Source organism: Tenebrio molitor, chromosome 6, assembly GCF_963966145.1.
Source record: "Tenebrio molitor chromosome 6, icTenMoli1.1, whole genome shotgun sequence".
In the NCBI taxonomy this organism is placed as follows: Eukaryota; Metazoa; Arthropoda; class Insecta; order Coleoptera; family Tenebrionidae; genus Tenebrio; species Tenebrio molitor.
Genome location: NC_091051.1, coordinates 11,233,439 through 11,246,087, shown reverse-complemented (window position 1 = coordinate 11,246,087; position 12,649 = coordinate 11,233,439). Strand labels below are relative to the sequence as shown.

At 36.9% G+C, this 12,649-nt stretch overlaps 2 protein-coding genes across 2 annotated transcripts in view; one reads left to right on the top strand and one right to left on the bottom strand.

The window, feature by feature from the left end:
• Nucleotides 1-12,649, top strand: part of LOC138132955 (cell adhesion molecule 2-like) — a 199,196-nt gene that overhangs the window by 54,034 nt on the left and 132,513 nt on the right. The window lies entirely within an intron of this gene.
• Nucleotides 3,726-4,768, bottom strand: LOC138133907 (protein FAM98A-like). Its single transcript, XM_069051916.1, has one exon. The coding sequence runs from the start codon at nt 4,705-4,707 to the stop codon at nt 3,943-3,945; it is 765 nt and encodes a 254-aa protein (XP_068908017.1). The 5' UTR covers nt 4,708-4,768; the 3' UTR covers nt 3,726-3,942.

Here is a 12,649-nt window from a genome sequence, read left to right as displayed (position 1 = left end):
GGTCACATTAAAATAAGTTGGGTAGCTGTTCTATGCACAAAATGTTTTTATAACAAGACGTCAAGATTTATAGCGAAGCAAATGCGTTTTCTTATGCCTTAGTAGTGTTTATCAGAACTAATAGATTTTATGTAGAGATTTTTAATCGAAGGTAAAATATGTAAAAACAAGACCTAATTTTTTTATCTGATACATTTTTCAATTTTACGAAAACTCTTTGCTTCGACAATTTTACGAGTTGAATCCGGGCATTTTTATTCTGGTTAGGCCCGAGAGCTTTAGCTCGAGGGTTTAAACCTTTTCATAAAAATGCCTAAATATCAACGAGTAAAATTGTCTAAAGCAAAAATATTTAAGTGAAAATTGGGAAATTTATCAGATATAAAAAATTACGTCGTGTTATTTTTGGCAAAATTAATTCCAGAATACAAACTTTAACGTTAGGTAATTATTTATTTATAATACAATTATTAAAAACAATTTGAGAATCTGACAGGAGTAGCATGCAATTTTAATCTCTTTTGACAGATGACAGAGTAGTAGGACGTCTTAATCGCGATAATCATTTTTGATTGGATGAAAGCAAGCGCTCTGATTGGCTGAACACGCACGTTTGATGTATTAGGGAATTAATCAACAGTATTTTTAGATGATATGTAGGAGTATTTTCCAATACATCACCATAACGTATTATTCTGGATGGTTTTAATGAATCCCGGTTTCAACAATACGTGTATGTTGTGTGGATGTACCAAAATAGAATTTATTAAAACTGGTATTATACGATTCTGTGGAAACGTAATAAATTATATTTTATAAAACGAGGGAAAATAAAAGGGTTTCAAATATTTATTAATTGAATGGGGTATAGGTGTACAAACCATGTTTAAATATTAATTGAGTTTGTTTTTCGGTGGCTTTTTCTTTTTGGATATAAAGAAGTTAATACAAACCTTTGAATACATCAACATCATTTATTTTACATTAATGTGTTTATTTTTCACGAACTTGTCTTAGATATTTGTTGTGGGTCGAACGAGGCTAGAACTAATTTTCTTATTTATGTTTTATGTATGTAACTACTAACTAACACAAAATTTTGGTAAATTGTATATTTCTCTATATGTACAAATTACAGAATTGCATAATTTTTTATTTGTTTTTATTTTCATGTGTTCTCCCTTCATTAAGTCCATTTTTAATCATTAATCTACGTAAATTAAGTCGGACGAAAATTTTGTATTAAATTAACATAAACGAGCATAGCAAATTTAAATTGCATTAACTGCTTTCAAAATTCTTCTGGCATATGCATATAAACATCCGGTTTATGTTTTTACTTTCCATCATTGTTTAAGAAGAAAAAAGTGAATCGTAAAATTTTCTGCACGTTTTCGGATACAGAATTTGTTCAGAATTTTAAACCAAAGTACTCTCTCTAATCTCGAATTAATTTCGGCGAAACATTCTACGTATTAGCCACCTGTATTCATAAATAGATTGTTCCGAAGACAACAAAAAGTAATGATGCAAAACTGCATCTTTGGTACATTTAAACTTGATTTAAACGCGACGTTAGTGTTAAATTGGAAAAAGATTTCGTACTGACATTTTTGTAAATGTTGGCTTTTAACCGGAGAATTATACACCAATATCTCGTAAAACGCTTCACGTTGAATAACGTTCTAATTGAGGATCCACCGTTGCCGTTGAAATTTTGATGAAGATTTGTGAAAGCTCTTGTACGGATGAAAATGGAGCTTTATATGCAGGTGGTGCATCCAGTCGTTTTAAAATTAACAAGTTGCATTGCACACAGCTAATAACTTTATTTTTACGAAGTCATGTCTTCGAGCCCATGTATATTTGAGTGGACTTTATTGCGCCAGGCGCAAGAATAAAAATGTATCAATGTTGATAACATATTCGCATAGGAGGTCCATAAAAGGCCGGAAGTGAAATATCGCGGCAATTGTGTAAAAGCCCGTCGGTAATATTCATGCAGTTGAGCGCAGCTTTTAAAGGGTATATTGCACAAAGGGTCCATATTGAAAAGATCACTAACTTGAAGGGTTCTCGGCCATACGTGTCAATGTCTCAGCTTCATTGTTCTAGCGCATGCCTATAAATACTTGTAGTGCTCGTAAACGGGGTGGTAGACAACCCTCTTACGTTACAATTATATTGAAGCCGTAAAAGTATACGGCTTGCATTATGACAGACTTGCCATCACTTGTTAGTCCACTATCTTTATTAGTAGCGACGCTGCAATATTACCATCTGCATTCCGTATCTTCTTTCCCAACACGTACAAAGTCAGAAATCTTTATAAGAATTCGTAAATTGCTATACAGCTCTCCGGAATACATTCTTGTTTTTGAATTTTTTATGCCGATTCGAAATGCAAGTGAGCGGACCAACATATGAATTGCTTCTGAAAAATGTATCAACAAATGGCGACTTAAATATGTATATGCGCGGCTTAAACGAGATATGCTTTAATTATGAATCGGTCATAAAAAGGGCTCGACGGGGAAGTCCTGGAAGCGAAATCAAAGTTGCTCTGCAATGTCGAATAATCCCTTAAGTTTTATGAGGCTATAAGTTGCTGTTATGTCTCATGTTGCGGGGTGTTTGCTAATAATTTATTATCTTTGAATGGGAGCTCAAGTATGGATTTTTTGGGAATGAGAAGAGTTTGTCGGGAGTTGGGTGATAGACCGGTGTAACTTTAATAATTTATTCTCCAAGATAAATGAATAAAACGGGCATCAACGGTACGTCATAACAATATCCCCAGGGATTTGGTAAACAAAGAAATTTAATATATGTATACGGCGTTAAAATAACTTTTGTGAGCAAAAAATGTTGTGGCCATTGTATTCGGTCATTCCCTCTTTCTCACGCTTTATAAAATTCATTATTCGAGGAAACGGGAACGTGTAGTGCCTTTTCCGTGAAATTTTCCAAGTCAGCTACACATTAGGTCAGTCTTTTATGCAAATAACTCTCGACTTTTTCCGCAATACCTGTCACTCTGTATTGATGATATTGTCTAGATTATGCAAAGCGTAAGAATTTTGTCGACGTAACAGGCGTGTAATTAAATTTCCCGCTTTTGGAATGTTGATACGGAACGATTTTTGCGAAACCGGAACACCTGTCCAAACCATTGTGCTAAGAAAATAATTCGGTTTTCTGGGTAAGCGGCAGCCAGATGAAAATAAACCATTGTCCAAGTGCTAAATTCTAAAAAAGCCGTCAACTCTAATCAGGGTTTCTGTTTATTTTATAAATATCAGCCGTTGCGAGGGTGTTTTTTTCCAAGATTATCTCCCAAGTTTTTCGCCATAACAAATATTTAAAAGCCCCGTCTTTCGTCGGATTAATCCTGATTTGTCCGTCATGAAGTCGATCTGGCGAAAAGCAACGTTTTGATGGGCGAAACTTCAACCGGGGTTTCTGCTGATGCCAGGAATGTTCGGATAACGAGATTGGTTTCCAATTACTTCCGAAGAATTTTTAAAACTTGCTTAAAACGTTTAAAGCTGCGAATTTATGGGCGTCGTAAAGCTGTATTGTAGTGTTTTTATTCCATGTTAAACGGATGAAATAAAGCTTTCCCGATAAATTGTAACAATTCGATCCCGTGACGTGCGATGAGATGGCATTAGATAGCGCTAATTCCTGGGGGAGTCGTGGGTGAAAAATAAAAATCTCTGGGGTTATTTCTTATTTTTTTTTGTAACACAAATCAGAACAGGCAACAAAGTGATCAACATGAACGAGACTTGAATAAAACAACGCGTGGCGCTCCGACAGCAATATGTCGATGATATGGGTATCGATGAGTGGTGGTGGATCGGGGTAAATAAGGAATCAAACCCTCGAGGCGTCGGAGTCGTCATGGGGAACTGCTGGCGGAGCGCTACGTAGAAATCTTTAGTGTTTTCCACCACTACTGAAACCGTATTCTTTGCCTCCGGAATGTCCTCCCTTCTTTCCATAGTCGGAGTGATGGGCGTGATGGCTCTCGTGTCCTCCGTGTCCTTTGAATCCTTTATGGTCGTCTTCGTAATGTCCCTTATCGGAATGTCCCTTCTTGCCGTAATGATCGTCATGATAGCCGCTCTTGTGGCTGCCTCCCTTCTTGTGGTGTCCGGATTTGCCTCCGTGATGTCCGTGGAAGTTGCCGTGTTTGGAATGATGTCCTCCCTTATGGTAATCGTCGTAGAATTTATGTTCCTTGTGATAGTCGTCCTTGTGAGATTTGTGGTGGTAGCCGGTGGTCTTCTGTCCCTTTTTGTGTCCCTTCTTCTCGCCGAATTTACCTCCTTTGTGGCTTTTGCCGGCGGCGTGGTGCTCGCTGTGATGACCACCTTCCTCGTGGTGACCTTTGTGGTGGCCGCCTTTTTCGCTGTGGTGACCGGCTTTGTACTCCTTGCCGTGCTTGCCGTGACCGCCTTTGTCGTGGTGATGGGACGATTTGTAGCCTTTGTCACCTTTGTGTCCGTGGCTGGAGTGGTGGTCTCCGTGATGGGACGAACCGCCGCCTTCTTCGTGGCTGCTCGAGTGACCGTGACCAGAAGCCGCGACTTCTAAGTCTTGGGTAGCCAGTGCCGCCGAATCTTCATCTTCTTTGATGACTCTGGCCGAAACGAAGGCACTGACTAGGCAAATGCCCAGACACAAAAGTATTATTTTCATGTTATTCACTCGGAGGAGATGGATCTACTGGGGTTTCAATCATTCCGACGACTATTTATACTGAGACTCTTTCCTCACTGTTGTTGCTTTAATTTCGTGTTTTCCGCAACATTAGGTCGGAGCGTTTTTATAAAATACTTTGATTTGGTGTAATACGGTTTTTGTCGGTTTTATTTAGATTTCATCTTTATGTAATGAGCTTTCTCCGGCGCGGCGGTATTGCATTTCGATGGTTGATTGAACTTTGTTTAGCAATTGTGTAATAGAATATCTGGAAAAGTGGGCCACACCAAAACTCCAATTGTTTGTCTTTTTTTGTTGCACATTTATTGGAGCAACTTCAAATTCGTTTTTAATAAAACCGGCTCGATTAAGGAATTCCTCGCCCTTGCTCTCCAATTATGAAATTAATTAAATTAAAAAAATATTCCGGTAATTACACGACTGACTTGATTAAAAACCTACTACACTGCTATCATGTAAGTTTTCCTGAATAAAGTCGACCGCACGTCGACTTTTCTTTGACGAAAACTCTTTCAGTAATAATTAAAGTTTGCGTTGTTGCATTTCGTAGGCGAGCTCGTGGATATTAAAAAACAAGAAACCGCTCATCCAAAAATGTTTATTTTATCGTCCAGTACTAATTAGAAAATTCCAGTAGTCCACAAACAAAGTATCTTATGGCCATTAATTTAGAATAGATGAGCTTTAAGTTGAACATAAAAAGAACACAAGTGTCTGCTGTTTTGCTAACGGTAAAAAGGTTAATTAATCTCTTTTAGCATGCAAACCACATTATTCTTTTACCCTTTTAATGCAGTCCGACCCTGTTCGGGCGCTGCGGTGCTATTTTACGACTTTAACGAAGCATGTCATGACAACATTTCCATATAAAACGCGGCTCTGAAGCATCGCAGGGAAAGTTCGACGCGATGGATGCCATTTAGCAACTGTCGCCGTGCTATTCCACCGAAATTATTCTTCATATACTGCGGCGTCTCATTAGGAAGGGCCTCGGGAATCAACCCTACACAGCCATCATCAACATATTATTCCTTACAGACGTCACTCAAGCCGCGATTAACAATTTTTATCCGACTTTCTTATCTACACCACCCAACCGCCGTGGATATCTCGACGGGTCGAAAGAGCTCTTCGCGTGCCTCCGTTGCCTCTTTTTAGTTCACGCCATCAGATTATCAACAGATATCTACACGGTTCTCGGTATTTCTGTGCCGGTGCCGAATTGCTTGCTTATGTGCTGCCAGAGAAAACATCGACGACTCAGAATTACCTACTTATTACCCCTGGTTTATTTTTGTGTTTACTTCATTATTTTGCTGCATTATTTCCGGAAACGGAACGTCTCTCCACGGCATCGACTATCGATACTAATCCACAAATTACAGAAATATACAAATCAATTTAATAATCAGAAATGTAGAAGAGATACAAGGCAATTATGCTTACACAAAAATTAAAAATTTCAAGTATTTGCAATGGACAATGTTAATATGAAAAATTAATACAGTATCTTTCACACGGACGCTTGTTCGGTTATTTGAACATTTCAGTTTAAAAAAATTGTAATCTCATCAAAATTCAGTTTACGTTATTCCACTGCACGTAGCAATGATTAGGTAAGTCCTGAAGTATCCGTTTTTACTCATTGTAAACCTGCATATCTGCTTGATGCTATTCTCAAAGGTTTCAACATATTCTTGCGACAAAATCCGTCGTATTTTTTCTGGAGCTGGTTAGAATTCAGAATATATTTTTCTTCGTCTCTTTTATTAAACGACAAACGTCAGGACTTTGAAAGACCATTTTCGACTGATTTTATTTTGCTTCACAGGAATGACTTTGGTGATTCTTTTCACTGTTTTCTGACAAAACATCACCTTTTGCAAACTAATTATTTATAGATTGTAATAAATCGTTCTAACAGAGTTTTAATATTCCAAGAAAGTAAATGTCCAAAACTTAGAGAAGTGCAAAACCTTAGTTATGAACTTTTCGCTGACTAATTACCGATGTGTGAGTAAGACTCAATTACAGTTGACCAATGAGATAATTATCCTCCTGTTAACTTTTATCTTGCTCAAAATAGTCCAACACTATTCACCTATTCTTATACTCAAAACTGATGTAGGAATTTTTGCTGTAAATTTGACTGACTCTTCTGGACAAAATTTCTTTATTTCCACACTATTGATTGTTGTTATGTTTGTGGGTAAAATAGGTTCAATTAAGATAATTGTTACCCACAATAGTCAAAGTTTATTAGTTTATGTGTTAAAAGGCAGTCCATACACTGTTTTCCAGAATTGATTAGAGATAGATTTTCAACATAATATGCAGGGTGTATCTGAAATACGTGTATTAATTTTAACCAGTGAAAGAACTCGCCAATTTATGAAAAGTATTCCAAAATTTTTTGCTCCTCAATTTTTACCAAACGAGTCGTTTTGTGTGATTAACTAGTTTCTATTTTTGTAACCATGAGAATTTAAATTTTAATGAAGTATTTATTTTTTTCTATAACAATGTAACTTTTTAACAAGCCTCCGTTTCTATCAGAACAGAAAATGTTCGCCTTTGCTCATAGGCGGATCTACACTTTGATGGCTAATTTATTCCAAATTTTAAACAAATTTTTAATGCTTTTTTATAAAAATGGTATAGAGGAAAGTTTTATGAATTGGCGAGTTCTTCCACCGGTTAAAATTAAACGCACGTATTTCAGATACACCTGCCTTATTTTACCCTAGGGGCTTTCGGATTCCTGATAACATTTTTCTACTTTGTTCTTTACCTTTTCTTAAATCCGTCTTATCTCCCTTCCGTCTTCATTCAGTATTTCTCCCCGTTCTTTTCTCTCCCTTCCTCTCATTTCGCTACATCTCTCTCTCTCTCTCCTCATAGCACATCCTCCACCTTCTTTCCTCTCCTTCCATCCAATACCTGTTTTCTCTCTCCTCTTTTTCACACCTGAATATTTCGGAATTTCCTGTCATACACCCTGTTGTATCTGGATTCTTTGATTCACTCCCTTCTTTCTTACTTGTCTGTCTGTGTCTTTGTTTCTTTCACTCAGCTTCATTCATCCATTTTCCTTTTGCTCTCAATCTTTCCATTTCTTTCTTCACTGGCATACCCGTTTTTCTGGTAGTACATATTTCTCACTCTTCTTCTTCTCCGTGTTCTTTTTCTTTTCTCTCCAGCATTCTGTCAGCATCCTGCAATCTTCCTTTCTATCCATTTTGTCTTCAAACTTTGCCGTTCTGTTTCCCGCTTTCACTCTTGGTCTATTCCTCTTGCACTCTTTCCTCACTATGTAACCTGGCGTTTCCCTGTCCACTCCTTGCAAATAATTTTCTTGCAGTACCGCTTCTTGTTCCTTCCATCCCCAGATCTCTACCATGCTGTCAAACATCATCATTTTCCTCCCGAAATCACCTCCCCACTTTCTCTCTCCTATTCCCCAAACACATCCCACTATCTTATTTGCCTTCCTCACTACTTGTATCTCTCTGATGTGTGCCTTATCCGTGGTTTTTTCGTGGAATTATTTTTCAACGTTAATTTTGCTTCTAACTTTTAGCTGAAATGTAACTCTTTATTCTAAACTGTTTATCAATACATATTCCTTCCTATTTTTACGCTTCCTAAAAACTGATGATCTTATTAGGTCGAAGCCTAACTCTAAGTATAAGGTTTTTGTAGTTAATTTATTAAAATTGTCGCTATTTTCAAATGAACAACAATATTCTCTTTGAACGACGGTAAAACCTTTATTGATTACGATTTTTTATTAGGACATGATAATGAAAAAAGAAAATTTCAACTTTGGAAAAGTGGGCTAGACCAAGCTGATTTTTATATTTCTGTACGTATGTGTGTTTGCACATAATTAAATCTTTTCAAAATATTTTTAAATTGTCTATTGTACGAGTATTTCCAAAATTTTTACACACCTAATTTCTATAGCAATAGATTTCTTTGAGTTAGTTTTAGCTTTAATTATGCCTTATTATAACTTGACGCCAGTTACGCGGCTACGCCATGTTTCGTTGTTTTCAATTATTTCTTTTATTACTGTTTTCTTTGGTAGAATACATTCTATTATTCGTGCGAGTTGTTATTAATCAACGGTAACACGACGAAAAATAACCCTCTACGGTTTTAATTTATTTAATATAAAAATACTAAATGCTTTACAAACCATGAATTGAAGTGCTCTCCAATGTATAATAAGCTTGAGGTAATAAATAAGTATGCGTTACGGTTATTTATTTAATTTTTATACTCGAAAAAACGGTGGAAAAATATTCTAAAAACCGAATTAAGTTATAATAACAGTGTAATAACGAAACTAACACTGAAAATCTACAAAGCAAAAGAGCATTGGTGTTTCCTTTTGTCCTCTTTAACGTACACCGTATTAGCCGCTATTTTAAAAATCTTTTGACATTTCACTGCACACAACGGTGTACAACGATGCATTATAAAGATAACAGTGAATTATAATTGATTGCCTTATTTGTAATGTACCTGAAGCTTTTTCAGAATCAGTTTTATAAAACAGCAAGAAATAGCGGACATGTAAGAAGTCTGCTCTTTTCTTGTGAGTTTCATTTAACTCCGATGTATCGATACCTATTGGTTGACTTAAAAAATAAACGGTGAAGTTCGAGATTCGCAATTCTCTGCACAAGAATTAATGTCCCGACGTTCCAATAATGATGTATTATGGTAGGTATTTAAAGGACATTATTTACAGTCGTTCTTTATGGGGAAAAAATTCCAGCCACATTTATTGGAATTCCTGTTGAAGCCGTGTAATTCTTCAACAGCATTTCCGAAATTCTGAAAGAAAGAGATTATTTAAAAACCAATTTATGGAACGTAATTAATAAAAATTGAAATTAGGGAAAAAATCACCTGTTACGGAATTCCAGGTGGAAATTGCTTCGAAATTTGATTTCCCTAATTTCTTACAGAATAGGGGGTGATACTGCAGAATGCAGAGAGAACCGCTGAAAAATGAAATTCAGCCAAGGTTCAGCGTTTCCCTTAAATTCAATCAGTAAATGAATATCTATCAGCTGAAACCAAACTGTCAATATTTCAGCGGACCATTTGTAAGACCAATCTGAATTATCGTCGTAACAGAGTTACGACCGTTCGACATTTTAATAAACGCGGTGTCATCAAGTTAATCTTTAACGTTGGAAAAGTTGCTTGTGTGGAGACATTAATTTTAGAGGCGACTGTTAACCCCATTATCGAAGCGCCGCGTGACGTGTTAATTCCTGCCACTGCAGGATCCCCGATTTTCACCGTCTTGGTAGGGGAGGTCAGTTTCGTTTTTAATTGATTTACAATTTGCACCTGATAAAACGTATCTAATGGTTAGAAAGCAGGTTCGAGTAATTGTGTGGAACGAGGCGGCTTCACTTTTTTGGCTTTCCACTTTGCAGGACTGCAGTTATGCACGAGTTTGTCCGCTGATCCGACATGTAGTTGGTGACATTGTTTGCAGAACATTTTAGAATGGCGTCGTACAATTATTAATTGGGTTTTGCGTCTGAAAATGGACGCGTAAAGCCGTTACAGAACACAAATTAGAGCTTCCGAGAAAGCTCAGATATTAATCCGTTAATGTTGACTGTTGAATAGATGGATCCTGAAGTGTTTAATGCTAGGCTATTATTAATGTAAAGAGGATTATATTAAATATATAAGGACCACCTCTTAAGGCTGTCATGTTAACGACGACGATAATGATGGAGCTTACTTTTATTATTGGCTTTGTGATGTTACGCGTTGTGTGTACTAGTTCAATTCTGCAATTTGGAGCTCCGTTCATAATAGATCCTGTGATGCTTCTAATGAGGGGTAAAAGCAGTCGGGTTATTTATGAGCGCTTTTAATGTACATGTGCCCTGTCCCTTGTAGGGTGGCGTCGGATTTTTAATTCACTGCAACGTCGGTATTAAATTATTCTCTCTTCCGACCGCCGTTATATTTCATAGGATTTGAAAAAATAATTAATCATATGGCCGCCTACCTACATGTAGTTTGATTGAGTAATGTGACGCGGACTGCGATTTGTATTCGTCACAAAATCGATTTTATTTAGTTCGGTTTCCAATTGTTTACCGAACGAACAAAATCAAATATTCCATTCCATAATGATAATTCGATGTGGGCTCGGGGGCGAATTGAATACGCCAAAAAACTGTTACCGCGGGACGGTTTTCAAGAAACTAAACCAAAAATCAATATGCGTTTAAAATCGTAAACATTTACTTTGTCGCTGGTCTCTTTCAGTTTAGAATTCGCCTTGGAAACGACCCGCAACGATCTCCAGAGATCGTCTTTCAATCTGCCGTTCTGAATACATAACTAGACCCAATAAGGTTCGCTTTTGCTCAAGATAAATTCATTCAAGTATGTACAGCGTCTCGTAGAAAATCACGTGTACAGGAATCTGTCGAGGAGTAAAGGAGTGCATATCTGTAATTGCGGACTCCTGGAGTGACCTCCTGGCGCCTGCCAGTTCAAATTCTAAACGAGTTGCAGGATTCCGTCGAAACAGCGCTCCGTCTATTATAACTTTGTGCATAGTAATGCGTAGTTAGTTTAAAACTTGTAGATTGATTTAAAAATTTCACGCTGCACGACCACCCTCCCCGCTGGATGTAGTTGAATTAGTTGACTTTATCTTTTGTCCCGGGGAAATGCCATTTTCGCTAATTAATGGACCACAGCATGCACGACAGGCCAGCTTAATTGTTAAATACGACGTCAGCGACGGCGTCAGTCAAATATCAAGCCAAACTTAATTTAAAAGTTTTACCTTAGGTGTTGGCACAACTTTACTTGCAGAAAATGCGACACTCCGTAAGCATACTTTGCGCTCACATTAAAAACAATTTAACTCTTCAAGTTCCAGAACAACATCTAATTCGTAACTGGATGCCGACGAATTCTTCTCTGATCGCCCCTAATGGGGAAGTTCATGAGAGATAAAATCACCAAGACAATTCGCTCTTCGTTTGCGTTTCGTTCGCAGAAGAACGAATCTCATAAAGTTATTTTCACAAATATACCTGAATTAATGATCGAGTGTGTGTTGTGAGGTTACGTGAAGCCGTCTATAATGAAGAGGGTAATGTTTCAAAGGTTTCACTATTTCAGACGAGTAATTGCATTTCCAAATGGATGGCGTCGGTCTTTGCGCAAAGAACTCTCTAAATCAGACTAAATTTAAAAAGCAGCGATCGCTTAAATCTCGTCGGGGGTTCAGATCACTTCATCAAACGAGAGCACGGGCAAGTCGAACGCTTATTTTTTGCCACCTGAAAAAATTGATTAAGTATTGATACGTGAAGGGATAATCGATGGTCTCTACGAATAAATTAATTTTTAAAAGGTGATCAGAAGCTGTTTTTGTGAGAACGAAATTATTAAAAAATGACAGTCGGACGTTAAAAAATTGCCTCCTCAGTCTGTGATGAAAAATGTACAAGGAAGAACGCAAAGCCGATGACTAGTAAACAAAATAAATTTGTATCGATCGTTTCCTTCCTCCATATGAATGATGATGCAGATTCATAGATTTATTACAGCTATTTTATATTCAGTACGTCTATTTTTTCTTTGATGGCCTTATTTTTTTCAAATTGTAAATAGAATTTTTCAAACAATTACTAACTACAACTCACTGACTACTAAAAGTGCTTAAGTCGAAAATTTTCCGTCGAATTCTGATTTAACAGGGGAAGTTTCCTTCTTCGTTGCTCTCAGGGGCTTAATTATCATTTAATAAATAGTATATTATATCATTAAGAGTAGAAGTGAGTCTTTTTGTGGCTAGCTTAGAGATTGAAGACCGAAACGCACAAAAAGACCTTTTACTCTGAATGATATATAC

Excerpts from the sequence above, each read along its gene's own strand:
- LOC138133907 (XM_069051916.1), bottom strand. The coding sequence starts at position 4,707 with ATGAAAATAATACTTTTGTGTCTGGGCATTTGCCTAGTCAGTGCCTTC.